This window comes from Pipistrellus kuhlii, unplaced genomic scaffold, assembly GCF_014108245.1.
Source record: "Pipistrellus kuhlii isolate mPipKuh1 unplaced genomic scaffold, mPipKuh1.p scaffold_m20_p_2, whole genome shotgun sequence".
Taxonomy (NCBI): domain Eukaryota; kingdom Metazoa; phylum Chordata; class Mammalia; order Chiroptera; family Vespertilionidae; genus Pipistrellus; species Pipistrellus kuhlii.
In genome coordinates this window covers 71574475-71589586 of record NW_023425515.1, presented here as the reverse complement: position 1 = coordinate 71589586, position 15112 = coordinate 71574475, and the positions used below count along the sequence as shown (strand labels likewise).

At 43.7% G+C, this 15112-nt stretch overlaps 1 protein-coding gene across 3 annotated transcripts in view; it reads right to left on the bottom strand.

The window, feature by feature from the left end:
- Positions 1-4494: 4494 nt before the first annotated feature.
- Positions 4495-15112, bottom strand: part of CMSS1 (cms1 ribosomal small subunit homolog) — a 361662-nt gene continuing 351044 nt past the window's right edge. For all 3 annotated transcript variants that reach the window (XM_036447686.2, XM_036447685.2, XM_045584029.1), the window contains 4 exons: positions 13762-13822; positions 12446-12533; positions 7945-8033; positions 4495-4789 (listed from right to left, as the gene is read on the bottom strand). In XM_036447686.2, coding sequence (XP_036303579.1) covers positions 4706-4789; positions 7945-8033; positions 12446-12533; positions 13762-13822 — 322 coding nt within the window. In that variant the 3' untranslated portion in view covers positions 4495-4705. The remainder of the gene's footprint in view (positions 4790-7944; positions 8034-12445; positions 12534-13761; positions 13823-15112) is intronic.

Genomic DNA, 15112 nt, shown 5'->3' with positions numbered 1-15112 from the left:
ACCCCAAGAACACCTGAGAACGCCTTTACTGCCATGCTAACAGGCATCAGCTGTACGGTAACATAACCTAGGGCTATTGGTTAAGTATTTCTGGACTTAAACTCCTAATCCTTCACTGGTGGGAGCCCTTACCTGGGCTGATCCTCCTGCCCAAAGTAGTCACTGATGACACCAAACACCTTGGTCATCCAGAAGGACCATAGGTGGGACAAAAAAATATAATTACATAGGGGTCACCACCCATCTCCCCTTCTGTATGACACAAAATTAAACCACTGCTCCTTTGTGTGTAAAATTAAATAGAGGTTTCTAGCTGGTGAGGACACCAAAGGAAGGGATCATCACTCCTTCCTCCTGGGAGAGGTGTAGAAAATGAAACAAAGACCCTGTCTATACAAAAAGAAATTGATGGCCAGTTTAAAATGGAATTCCCATGGCCTAGAGTAGGGGTGTGGAACTCAATCAGAGAAGGGGCCAAAATCTAAAATCCAGCCTAAATCGCGGGCCGAATGGTTTACTGAACAGTCATAAACTGTCATTGTGATGGAAACGCAGCGGAGTGCAGTGATGACAGCGCGGTGCGGGCCACATTGCAAGGCCTGGCGGGACGGATTTGGCCCGCGGGCCTTGTGTTTGACACATGTGGCCTAGAGCAAAGAATATCCTTACATGATATTATTCCACAAGATCACTATAATTTTTCCCACATCTGGGTTATCCCCATTACCTATAATAGTATAATAGTACCTCGCACCATGGGGATCAATAAAAAATCATTTACTTAATTATATATATATATATATATATATATATTGCTGGTGCTTGGAGACAAAGGTAACACAGCTCTAGATATTTTAGAATTACAACAGCACATTGTACAATTTTCCCAAACAAACATACAAACCAATCCTTTGAATGTCTGGCAGCAATTTAAAAATGACGTGAAAGGACTTCATCCCTCCCACTATGCAGAGGGCCCCCTGGGAAGGCACCTGAGCATTCTGTATTGGCCCATCTTGCCCTTTTGGCCAAAAATGAACCTCTTCTTGTAGTCCAGGTGCCCACAATCGTTGCCTGACCTTTCAGTTCATGCCGAGGCTGAAGCACCATGGTGGCTGGTACCACGGATCTCTTGCCCGCCCAGTGGGGGGAGCTGGGTCCTCTCTGGAAAAGAAACATGGGCTCCTAAAAATATGAGATCAATGCCTGGGCCTCGCCAGCAGGTGAGGCGTTCCCAAGGCAGGTGCTGGGTGTGGAGCCCATGGGGCCATAGGCTACAGAACTAAACCTCAGATCACCTTGCTTGGCCCCTGAGGATGGCTGGTTAGCCAGAGACGGGTAAGATTCCTCAGGGAAGGAACAACCTAAGACAGGCACAGTCGCAGAGGGGCCATCAGGAGAGAACTTGGGGGTCAACAGAGGTGGGGCACAGACCTTTACCAACCCCCCCTGCAACATGGCAGGAGCCATTCTGAGGGAAGTCTCCTGTCCCATTGGCTGCTTTGCTTCCCACGCACAGCTCAAAGTGGGACCCAGGTAAGACAGAGACTTGGGTGATAGCAGCTGCCCTCTCACTGCAACAAGACTTATTTGAGAGGTCTCATACCCATGGTGTGGGCAAGTGGGTTTTTAATATCCAAGTCCAGCCTAGCAGCAGGAATGCTCAGGCCCTTCTCAAGAAGGGAAATAATCAACTCCACTAATACACATATGGTAAATGAGATTGATGCTAGAGTGTTGAGTATGACCGATAAATGGTAGCCAATTTCTCAGAGGAAAGTAATGTGGCTAGTGGAAATAAATGAATATTCTAAAAAAAACCCGATTGTACTGTTCAAAAAACTGATCCTAAAGGGTTAACAAAAATTCTTATTGTTAGAGCATCCCACGGTAAGATCGCACATGTTATGAATCTAAAGTAGTCATAGTGTAGCACAAATAAGTTAAAATGTAAAAGCTATCAAGACTACAGTATAACATTTCCAAAAGTTTCCTATTATTTAAAGTAAAAAAGGGGTGACAGTGGAAAAATATCATGTAAGGAAAAATATCCTGAGAATAACTTACATCTATAGAATTTGTACTTTAGAAAATTAACCTTCATTCGAAACGCTACTAGCAAGATACCCATGAAAAGACACACATGGTGACAAAACAAGCCAGGGGAAAATCATTTTGGGGGAAAAAATAAAAAAGAATCCCAAATCAAATTTAAAGAAAATATCCCTTTATTAACTTTTGGTTGAGAATATGTCTGTATATTTTCTGAAAACAACTCCGAGATCATCTGGAATCCTGTAACAGAGAGGAATAGACAGAAGTGCTCCAGCCATGATGACAGAAGAGACACAATTCATAGATGGAAGATGCTGATGATGCCTCAGCATACCAGCAGACAGCAGCTGTGAGTTGCTGAAGGATGCCCAGGACCAAACCAGAGAAGGTCGGACCTGCATTACCACCATTTGTCCACCAACCAGATCTGAAATATCATGGCTGGCATGTACACATAAGGAACTATCTGGCATTGAAATTGGGACTCAAAAGAACTGTCGGCCCAGAAAGGAACTCACTACAGACTGATTCATTTGCCTCTCAGCATAACCATTATGGCTTGTTGCAGTTTAGGTTCTTACAAAGGTATTTCGTGGATCACATGATCTCACACATCTAGAGGAAATAATGAACAACATAAACAGACCCAGAGAAAGAGAAGCAGCGATCAGACTCTCAAACCTCAGAGGGAAAGTAAGGGAGGATGGGGGTAAGGGGAAGAGATCAACCAAAGGACTTGTGTGCATACATATGGGCCTAGCCAGTGGCCATGGACACTAGGGGGTTGGGGGGGGGCATATGTAGGGAGGGGTTTGGGATGGGAATGGGGGAATAAGGACAATTATGTGAGACCATAATCAATTAAAAAAACACAAAAAAACACTCATGAGTCTATACTGATGTAAAAAATTGAACAAACAAGTAAATGGGGAAAAGAGAAGCTCTTTCTTACAATGTTTATTAATTGGAAGACTTCCAATTAATAAATGTTGAAATAATGAGGGAAACAGAAAAATCACTACAGAATAATGGTTTCAGGCAAGAATTACTAATGTTGCTAAAATTAAAAGGCAAAGTATGAGGGAAAACAGGATATTTGTGTAGCCTAAAGTATTTCCTCCAAGATAAATATTAATTACAAGGAAAAATAGTAACTTTATAGGGTGAAAATTCAGCAGGCACTACTGTAACCAGGTGAACAAAGTTAGCATCACCAATAATAAGATGAATCAACATTATATACCCCCTGCTATGATGAATAAAAAATGGCACATCAATTAGAGAATCATCCCATACACCAGGTTGCAGGTTCAATCCCTGGTCAGGGCACATCATTGATGTTTCTTTCTCTCGCTCCCTCTCCCTTCCTCTCTGAAACCAATCCTATATAATAGAGGGAATATGCAAATTGACCATTACACAGTCACAAAGATGGTGGGGTTCATAGCCACAAAATGGCAGCGCCCAGTCCTCTCAGCCCTGCTGGAGTCTCCCAGTCCTTTCAGCCCTGCTGGGGGAGGGGTTGGTGGCAGGCATATGGTACAGCTGGACCCACCCTCAGGTGGGTATAGCTGTTCCTTGTGCCTGCTGCTGGAATCCCCACATCCTTTCAGCCCAGCTTGAGGGGCAGCAGGTGCACAGTGCAGCTGGACCCACCCTCAGCCTCCCAGCCACCTAGGACTGGTCCAAGGTGCAGGCAAGCCTTGGATGGCAGCTGCCCAGCTGCTCAGGGCTGCCCGAGGCTCAGGTAACCAGAGCTAGCCGAGGCTTGCGCTGCTGGAAGTGGCAGCAGCAGAGGTGTGATGGGGGCATTGCCTTCCCCTGATCGCTGGGTTGCCTTCTGCCCCTGAGGGCTCCTGGAATGTGAGAGGGGGCAGGCTAGCGCCCCCCCACCCCCCCTCCAGTGCATGACTTTTCATGCACCAGGCCTCTAGTAAAAATATATTAAAGAAAGAAAGAAAGCTAACAGGCATCAGTGGAAAAAGTGGTGAAATTGAATGAAGTCTGTAGTTTGGTTAATTGTACTATACCAACATTGATTTCTTAGTTCTGATAACTATCGTGGTTATACATGATGTTAATATTGGGAAAAGCCAGAGGAAGGACATACGGGAATTCTCTTATTTTTGTAACTTTTTTGGAAGTCTGAAATTATTTCAAAATAACAAGTTAAAAAAGAAATAAGATAGTTGTAGTTATATTGTTGTCTTTTGTATTTACAAAGTGCCACATGTTCTTACAGCTCTTCCAAATACTACTACTGCCATGCTTCACACTGGGACCAGACTTCACCGTTTGCAAATCTGTTCCAGATGTACCATCACATGGAATCCTCAACAATCCTGCCCAATATCATTCCCATTTTGCCGCTGATGAGAATGAAGCTCAGAAAGGGACGCGTTTGCCTAAGGTGGCACAGTCACCTCAGAGGCCAGTTGGTGAGAGAAAAACAAGCTGGCAATATTTTATTATACAGGGGGTTGGCAAAGGACAGATTCATGTTGATCACACCTTCCCCGGGGTCTACCTGGTGATGCAGCTAATGCAATAAAATAGCAGCTGATATGTACTGAGTGTGTGCAGTGTGTCTGAGCCATTGAACAAGAGGCAAATCCCACTGCGAACACTGGGATTTTCACCGGAACACAGATTAGAAGAGGCCCAGCTTCAAGGATTCCGACTTGCACAGACTGAGGACTCCCATTTCCAGAAGTTCAAAAACTTCCTTTTTTATCTAAATGAGAAAAAAGACAAAAAAGAAAAAGAAAAAGGTCAAGACTAAGAAAAGATGGTCTTGGTGAATAAATTCAACGTTCTGGACTTTCTGGTATTTACGCAGCTGATATGGCCAGAGTCAGGGACGGCAGAAATTCTAACCCATATTTTATTCAGAGCTGGAATAGTTGCACAAGCAAAGGAAGAGGTATTCTGTAAAATAACAGTTTCATTCAAGTGTCCTTTTGCTTGCTACCACTTAAAATAAAATCTCATACAAAAATATCTAAAGTGTGCCCAGATTATACACAATATCTATGTAATAAAGGCCTAAGAGACAGTTATGGTGGAATGATCGGAACGACCGGTTGCCGTGATAAGTACTGACCACCAGGGCAGATGCTCAACACAGGAGCTGCCCCCGTGGTCAGTGTGCTCCTACAGGGGGAGTGCTGCTCAGCCAGAGCCAAGCTCATGGTAGCCTCTCCCATCTCTACGACAGTGCTAAGGTGCAGCGGGCTGAACGGTAAGGAGCAGTGAGCAGGTGGGTGGTAAGGAGCGGGGGGTCTTGGGCTTCAAAGAGGGATGTTTGCCTGCTGGCTTAGGCCTGCTCCCCATGAGAGAACAGGCCAGGTTGAGGCCCCTCCCCCACTGTGCATGAATTTCATGCACGGGGCCTCTAGTTCTAATATAGGAAAACTGCTAATAATGACATCAACATAAAAATAATATCTATGGGTGACTATTTTTGTTGTTACTATTTCTCTCTATTATTGTAATTAGAAAACCAGTGGTGGATTACTCAGATTTAACATTAAATCTGAAAAAATCAAATATGGCTTCATGTGCTGGGACATCAAATTGGTTCAACCACCTCATTTTTAATTTTTATTGATTTCAGAAAGGGAGAGACAAACATTGATGAGAAAGAAAAGTAGATTGGCTGACTCTTTCTTACATCCCACACTGGGAATCGAGCCCACTACCTAAGCATGTGCTCTGACTGGGAATTGAACCATGACCTCCTGGTTCATAGGTCGACACTCAAATCACTGAGCCATGCCAGCCTGGCTAAACCAGTTAAAACAAAAACAAAAATTGTTCAGGGGACAATGTGTGTGTGTGTGTGTGTGTGTGTGTGTGTGTTTGTGTGTGTTTGTGTAGGAAATTGAGACAATTGTCTCTTAACTTGAACTGATGTCTGATATAATTCACTGATAATTTGTGATCAGGTTTGGTCATTCTGGGAATATAGTTTTGTTAGGTCGAGTCAGGGGGAGAAGCCCAGACCCTATGCAAGCATCTGCAAGGTAGATGGTGACAAAGATAACTGGCGCCTTCCTAGACCCCTGGCCCCAGGCAGGAATTCCACACTCTCATGCCCTCTACCCTCCCCTCAATAAACAGCTGTCTAAAAGAAGTACCTATGTCCCATTTTGACCTAACTTCCCTGGCCCACCCTTGGACCAGCGAGTTTCTTCCGGGAGCGCAAGATTAAAAACTCCCCCCTTTTAATCGCCTGGACTCTGTGTCTTGTTTCCTGTGTCACAAACCTCTCAGTTTTATGAGGTAAATTAGTTCACTGGGCATGATTGGAGGAGTAATTCCAAGCCTCTTCGCTAGTTTCTGCCTTGATTCATTATTGTCTGGTGACTGGCAGCCCTGTTTACTATTGCACAAGTTATTTTATCTCCAACAGCTACATTGATCGATTGCCTCCCATAAGCACTTTGACCAAGGATCAAATCTGGAACTGGGAACTGAACCAGCAACCTTTTTGTGCTTGGGACAGTGCTCACCCAACGGAGCCATACTGGCCAGGGCAGGCATTCAGTTTTTGAAAATATATTTTTATTGATTTTAAAGAGGAAGGGAGAGGAAGAGAGAGATAGAAATATCAGTGATGAGAGAGAAACATTGATAGGCTGCCTCCCGCACGCCCCATACTAGGGATGGAGTTCGCAACCCAGGCATGTGCCCTGACTAGGAATCAAACCATGACCTCCTGGATCAAAGGTTAACACTCAACCACAGAGCCACTTAGGCTGGGTAAGGGCAGGCATTCAATTTTAATCTACTGAGACATCAAAAAAAAAAAATCCCCGGAAACCAAAATAGCCTTCTAAATTAAGTAAGTGGGTTTTAGGAGATATAAATGAAAGGAGTTTTAGGGAATAAAATAGGCAGGTTTGGGAGTTTTAGAAATAAAGAGGGTCCATGGGGGATGAGTGGGGGGTGGGGTGGGAGAAGGCTTGGAGTCCATAAGTGGAGGCTTGGAGCTGCCGGAAGGCTCAGGCTCACAGAGAACAAAAGGTGCCACAGAGAAGGGGAGAGGAGGAAATCCACTCACAGGAGAGAGGGAAGAGCCACAGGGTATGGGGAGAAAGGAAACAAACTCACAGAGGACGGAGAAATGCCAACAAATGGCAGAAAGAGGAAAACAGAGTTTTACAGGAGACAGAGAATTCTATCACTGAAGGGGGAGAGAAGGGGCACCACATGGGGTTTGGGCTTTGAAGCTGATATTCTACCAATTGGAAGGCAGCATGAAGAGACAAAGAACTGCAGCCTTTATCAACCTTAGCAAAAAGGGGCTTGGGGGGTTACCCGCTTTGGGACCCCCTTCCTAAATGGGAGTCTGTACTTGTTTCTAATAAATTTCACTTTTTCATCTACCACCTTTTGTCTGTGGCTTCATCCTTCAAATCCACATGGACAAAAACCTGGGAAAGAAATCACCCTTGTGTCTTGCTCAGAAAAAAACACTCAACTCATGAAGATGTGAGCAATGAGGCAAATTTGCACCCCCACCTCCAAGTGCACTTATAAGGATAAAAAGCAAAGGTGATTGTGTCTCTAAAGCAAAGCACAGGGAAGTATACCAAGTTCTCCAGATCTTCCTATTTCTCAAAGGTACAGTAGAGGTATGGTCCCTAGTGAGGCAGAAGCTCTCGGTCATTTAATGAGGAAACACAGCTGATTCCTATAACACACATGGGAAGGACAGGATTGTGGGTAAGGGGTGAGATGGGTTCCATAATTATTCCTTTACAGTAACTGTCAAAGGCCAGGATGTGCTGGTCTTCATGTCAAAGACTTCATTACTGTGTTTGAACTCAGGTTCAGATTTTTAAAAAAAAGGAAGATTAAAGACAACTGCTGGTTACACAGTACCTCGGGAATGTCCATCATCCTCCTCAACTTCTGATCTCTCCAATTCCAGTCAAAAACCAGAAACTTTAAAGGGTTCAAATTAAGGCCACCTGAAAGAGATAGCGAGATGGTGCCACAGTCAAGACCTCATGAACGAATTAAACTTACTTTTTATTCTCTTGGTTGCTTTTTGCCTCATTTGCTGCCCACTCCCCAGTCACTAATCTCTCACATTAAACGCTGCCCTTGCCTGAGGGAAAACAAATGCAGTAGTCGGAGACTCCCCTCCTATAATCTTATCACTGATTCTGAGAAGCAGAGAAGCTGCTCTTGCTAAACTTGTCAAATGCTCAAGTGCTGGCCAAAAATCAATCCCAAGCCTCCAGGAAGAGCCAGAGGGTGAAGTTTCATTCCTGACAGGGATTTGATAAGATTCATGCAGTTTGGAGTGGAGTCTACCTGAGACCACATGACAGAGGAGGTGAGTGGGCAGAAGCATGAGGACAGGGCTGGGAGGTGGTTTTGGGCAGAGAAGGAAGCTAAGGTGAATGGGCCCTATTAAAGGCTGCTATCCACTGAGGAGACTGGGCTATTCCCACTGTCTTCCTGTCTATCTAGAGACAATAATAGAATGTGGGGCTTCAGGGGGCCTCAGGAATTGTCTGCCTTTCCGAGGCCTCAGAGTTGGGCACAGTTAGCTCTTCTCACTCTCCATGTTCTCCCCAAGCTGTTACATGTTTCACTTGGAAACATAACTGAAGCTTTCTTTCACACAACTGCAGCATGTCCCTTCAACTCTCCTGTGATTATTTCAATAATTCCCTCTCTGCCCAGAATAATTTAAAACAAAATTTTTTATTGATTTCAGAAAGGAAAGAGAGAGAGATAGAAACATCAGTGATGACAGAGAATTATTGATCAGCTGCCTCCTGCATGCTCCTTACTGGGGATCAAGCCTGCAACTGGGGCATGTGGCCTAACTGGGAATTGAACCTAGATTTCCTGGTTCATAGGCCCGCGCTCAACCACTGAGCTACATCACCCACGCCCAAAATAATTTTTTAAAGCTTCTTATAATTACAGTGCCTCTTATTTAAAATTCTCTGAAAATGAAAATGATAAAGAATGATAAGGGGTTGGTAATCTTCTTTAAAAATAATTCACTGCTGGTGTAGAGCAAATAGTTACAATCTCTCTAAAAAAGTCCTAGGCATTATAAAAAAGGAGCTTTAAAATGCTTCCCATTGATAAAAGGATTCTTCATCTACACATATCCCAATAAAAACACCAGAAATTTAAACAGTTACTTACAAAATGATCATTGTAGTATTATTTATAATAGCAAAAATAAAAAACAACCCAAATATTCTACCATGATAGAACTGTTAAAAAATAATCTAACTTGGGTTTAATATACAAAATACAGCAAAAACTCATATAACTTGATAGAAAAAAGTCTAATTTAAAAATGGGCAGAGGACCCAAGTAGGCATTTTTCAAAGAAGACATCCAAATGGCCAGCAAGTACATGAAAAGATGTTTAACATCACTAATTATCAGGGAAATACAAATAAAAATCACAGGGAAAGGCCTGGCTGGCATGGCCCAGTGGTTGAGTGGGCACCTATGAACTAGGAGGTCATGGTTTGGTTCTCAGTCAGGACACATGTCTGTGTTTAGGCCTAGATCCTCAGAGTGGGGCGTGCAGGAAGCAGCCTATCAATTATTCTCTCTTGTCATTGATGTTTCTATCTCTTCCTCCCTTTCCCTTCCTATCTCTGAAATCAATAAAAATATATAAAAAACAAACACAATGAGATATCACCTCACACCTCTTATCAAAAAGACAAAAGATAGCCCTAACTGGTTTGGCTCAGTGGATAGAGCACTGGCCTGCGGACTGAAAGGTCCCAAGTTTGATTCCAGTCAAGGGCATGTACCTTGGTTTTCAGGCACATTTCCAGTAGGGGGTGTGCAGGAGGCATCTGATCTATGTTTCTATCTCATCAATATTTCTATCTCTCTATCCGTCTCCCTTCCTCTCTGTAAAAATAAATAAACAAATAAATAAATAAATAAAACATATCTATCTAAATCTATATCTATCTATCTATATATCTATATCTATATCTATATATAGATATAGATATATCTATATATAGATATATATAGTGTTAGCAAGGATGTGGAGAAAAGAGAAGCCTTGCACACTGTTAGTGAAAAGTTAGTGAAAATGTAAATTGGTGCAACCACTATGGAAAATGGTATGGAAGTTCCTCAAAACATTAAAAAGATACCTACCATATGATCCAGCTATCCTATTTCTGTGTAAATAGCCAAATAAAATGAAATCTCTATCTCAAAACGTGTCTCACAATTCTGTAGAAATCTAATTTCAATGATCTGTACAGCTTTGTTTTTTTTTCTCTCTCTTCTAAATATAAAGAAGTGTGGCCCTATTGCACTGGGGCCTGGTGGCCACAAAAACCCATCTGTACTCCAGGAGAGAGGTGAATCTCTGACTGGGGCTGGGAGAGAGGCGGCATCTATCCCAGGCCTCTCCCGCTGCCCAGCCAAGTCTGCGTTTCACAGAAGGCCTCTGAGCACCTCTCACCTGTTCCTTCATTTTCATTGCCCCATCACGTGCACAAGACAAAAATCTAAACTCTTCAGATTACTGTTCAAGGCCCTCCCTCACAATCTGACTTTCTTCCCAGTTGAATCACAAGTACAGCCCATGAAGTCTCCGATTAAGAAACATGGTCTCTTCAGTATAAACAACTAGCATTTTTCAAGTTCTTAAGGTATGACACTCACTGTGCTGAGCTCTTTATTGGCATTCAATTTTCATAATAATCCTTTTAGAAAGGTACTATTTCTGTCTCTGTCATTGTGATAAACAGGTTTAGAGAAGGTAACTTGCAAGGTCATAGAGCTGGCATGGTTAAGTTGTTGGACCTGGGATCTGAATCCATAACAGGGTTTCTTGGACTCAACACAGTATTGCTCATTTATAATCTCCATTTATACCACATGTTTCTCCAGCTGCCCTCCTGTTCCTGAATGTTCCTGAATGCTTTCCTCACATCTCTACAGGTCCTACTTTAATTCTCCCCATATTTAAAAGTCAGTTAAAAACTCAATAAAGCTTTCCCTGCATACTTCGCTACCACATCAACCTCTCCCTCATTTCAACTCCTCTAGACTCAGAAATGCTCACTTGGCCTTTGAGCTTTACTGTTCTGCACCGTCAATCTAATTCTATGTGCACTTATCTCTTCAATGGAATCGGGAGATCCCTTTTGGGGAAGGCTCAGGAACCAGGAAAGCCTAGATTGAGTGACTCTGGGAGGGCCACTTAACCCTGTGTGCTTTGGTTTTCTCTCTGAGGAAATCAGAACCTTAGCCTGCAAGGGTGAGGTGAGTACTACATGAGATATATGTAAATGTGTCTAGCATACTGCTCAGTACACAAAGGAACTAAAAAATATTTTTCCCCCTTCCTTATCTGGGGCCTCCAGTTTGTTACTTATAATTGCACAGAGCTCTGTGTACAGTGGGTATATTTATCCTGGGTAGCTTTCATCTGAAGAGAAACACTAGAATTTTTATTTTTCATTTGCTTTCTGGCAAATGACTATCTCTATACCGAGTTACTATACTAATGAACACATTACATTTAAAAATATGAAAAATCCAGGAATAGCTCCTGTCAGTTATGAAACAATGTGTATTACTATACTGAAGAAGTAATTTAGAAATGAGAATTGATGAGGAATCTTTTAATCTGTCTGGCAGCCAGAACAGGTAATAAGATCAATAGCAGGTTAGCAGCTGGATGTTGTCTGGAATACTTTCTGGGTAAAGCACTACAAGAGAAATGATTTAGAATATCAATATTTCATCCACAGAAACTACATTTTAATTTTTTAAAAATTGATTTCAGAGAGGAAGGGAGAGTGAGAGAGAGAGAAATGTCAGTGATGTAAGAGAATCATTGATTGGCTACTTCCTACAGGCCCCTACTGGGGGACTGAGCCCGCAACTCAGGCATGGCCCTGACTGGGAATCGAATAGTGACCTCCTGGTCATAGGTCAACGCCCAACCATTGAGCCATGCCAGCTAGGTGAAACTGCATTTTTATTTCAACATGTTTTCAAGTGGAATGGAAGTTGTGGGAAACGAAGACACAATTAAGTGAGAGGGAAATACTGAACATATCCAGCTCTACAAATTCCGGAGAGTGCAAACTGATGGAATCAATTGTGGATCCACTAACCTGTTTAAAGCAACTGAAATCTGAATGTATTTAGGTGGGCACATGCCCTTCAATTTCACAGTTCTCATCCTTCCCTACTCCATCATACCTGCTGGCTGACTTTATAGACTCACAGCTGAATTTCCAACTCCTTAATTAACACAGAGATCTGGTTTCACTGCATCACACATGTGGTTCCCAAAACTCACATGGGGGTACGGCCAACTCCCAGCTCTGAAGACGATCACTGGCTCTTTTCATACCTTGTTTAACGAGCTCTTTAATCCTCCCTGGAGTTCCTACACCCAGGTGCACGGCACGCTTCTCCAGCAACTTCACCTGCTCCTGGACCTGCTCCAACATGGAAGAGAACAAAGAGAAGTGTGATACCGAGGCAGACTACCAAAATTTATTTCTCATACAAACGTGGACTTTGTCCACGGTTTCTGACTCAATTCCCCAAGCCCTTGCAAGTTCCTAAGCATTGCGAGTGATAAAGCTGTCTTTTGTTATTTGAATGAGGAGACTTTTGGAAGCAGCAGAAGATGGAGACTGGTTCCAGGAGAATCTACAATGCAATTAGAGGGTTGAAACTTTCACTCCCACCCCAACCTCCAGGGGGCTGAGGTTGAATCAATCGCCAATGGATGATGATTTAATCAATCATGCCTAAGTACTGTCGCCTCCTTTAAAACACCTGAGCGGGAGGGCGTGAAGAACTTCTGGGTTGGTGAACACATGGAGATTTGGGGAGAGTGGTGTGCCTGGAGAGGGTAGGGAAGCTCCACAACCTTTCCCATCCCTGTACCAGGCATCTCTTCCATCTGGCTGTTCCTGAGTTACATGTTTTTATAACGAATCAGTAATCTAGTAAGTAAAATGTTTAGTCAGCTGCTCTAGCAAATTAATTGAGTCCGAGGAGGAGGTTGTGGAAACCTGATTGAGAAATCAGTTGGTCAGAAGAATAGGTAACAACCTGGACTTTCAAACGGTGTCTGAAGTTGGGGTATAAGGTGTGCATGCTGTCTTGTAGGACTGAGCCCTTAACCTATGGAACCTGATGTGTTTCTAGGTAGACAATGGCAGAACTGAGTTGCATTGTAGGGCATGAAGCTGGTGTCCAGAGCATTTCTTGGATATGCGAGGAGGCACCCCCTCCATATGTTGGAAATGGATCCAGAAACGCTTTTCAAAGAGTCATTAGAAAATGCAATCAACATGGGCCAATTTAGAGCACTTTGTCTAAAAGTTAAGAAAGTTAAAAAGCAAGTGAGACTACCCTTGTTTAACATCAAGATAGAAGAAAACTGGTAAATCTTCACAGAGTCCAGGGTCAAGCCTCAGCTTCTGTAGAGGAACCTTGGAGCAGGGAAGAGTGACTGCTGTGGGGAAGGTGGGTGTGTAGTGGTAGGGAATGCAAAGAAAACCAAAATGGTCATTAAATGTGTTGTAAAAGGAGGCACCAAAGAAAACCCTTGCCAAGGAGTTACACAGAGGTTGGAGATAAAAGCTGAGGTCTAGAAGTGACTCTTAAGGATCACTAACATCTTCCACCAAGAACCACAGGCTCTTTGTTTACCTTTATGTGTTTTGCAAATAATTTCATAACTTTGCTGTCTCCTCTGAATGCTGTCATCGACCTAATGAAAAGGAATAGATTAATGCATAAGAAAAGTCACGTGCATTCAAAGAATACGTGCATTTATTTATATGTATACTAGGGGCCCAGTGAACCAATTTGTGCACCTTGAAAGGAACTGTGGGCTGCGAGGCTAAGGTGGGCACAGGGAAGGGTCTCAGCTCATCCTACGAGCCCCTGTCCAGCCCCTCCCGCTGCGGCTCCTCATTGCCAGTAGCCCTGCTCCCACCACTGCTGCTTCCACATGCTCACCATGCCAGCCCCGATCGCATCTGCTGATGGTATGGAGTGATTTGGGCCAGTGCCAGCAGTAGATGCAAGCGGGCCAGCACTGTTAGCAGGTGTGAGCAGTGGCTGCTATCCCGATTACCCCTCAGGAGTAGGGGGAGGTTGAGAAGCCCCGAGGAGCGACTGAGGCTGGCAGCTGCTGCTCTCACCCACTGATGGCGCCTAACGATCAGGGCTGGCACTGGGCACTGGCAGTGGGTGCGAGCAGCGGCTCCAGCACTGGCAGTGGATGCAAGTGGCAGGAGGTGCGAGCACCGGGTGGGACTGTGGCATGAGGGAGCAAAGAATTTTCAGTAGCCACCAGAGGCTCACCCCAATGCTAGCAACTGGCACCCCACCTTGGTCTGGTGCCCCCGTTCAACTGCTCCACCATCCCACTGTGGCTGACACCCACCATGTTCCATGCTCTGCGGCCTGTTGCTGATGTCCACAATGTTCTGCTCACGCCCCCTGCTGGTCAGCGCAGTCATAGTGACTGGCTGTCCAGTTGTTCTGCCACTTGGTCTATCTGCATTTTAGGGTTTTATACAAACACACACACACACACACACACACACACACCCCGTATTTTCCGGCGTATAAGACGACTTTTGAAACGGGGGGAAAAAAAAAAAAAAAAAAAAAAAAAAAGCCTGCTCAGATTGGCCAGAGTCAGAGAGGTGGTCTATTAAAAAAAGAACTGGTGTTGCCTCGGAAGTGGGGGGTAGTCTTATACAGCGAATATAGGCCTAAACCGATGTTTTAACTGTAAAATTAGGGGGTCGTCTTATACTCCGGAAAAATACGGTAGATATGTTCACCTGTTTGTGTATATATACACACACAAAAAAAATTCTGAGGTTTTCTGGCTAGCCCTCTCTGAAATAAAAATGGGTGGCCTTTTATTCAGGCTTCTCATTCTCATACATAGGGTTAGCTTTACTTACGTGCAATAAAGAATATCTATATTTCAGGTTCCTAAGAGAATTGATCTTCAAAGTCTGTAGTATAGTTCTCATATAAA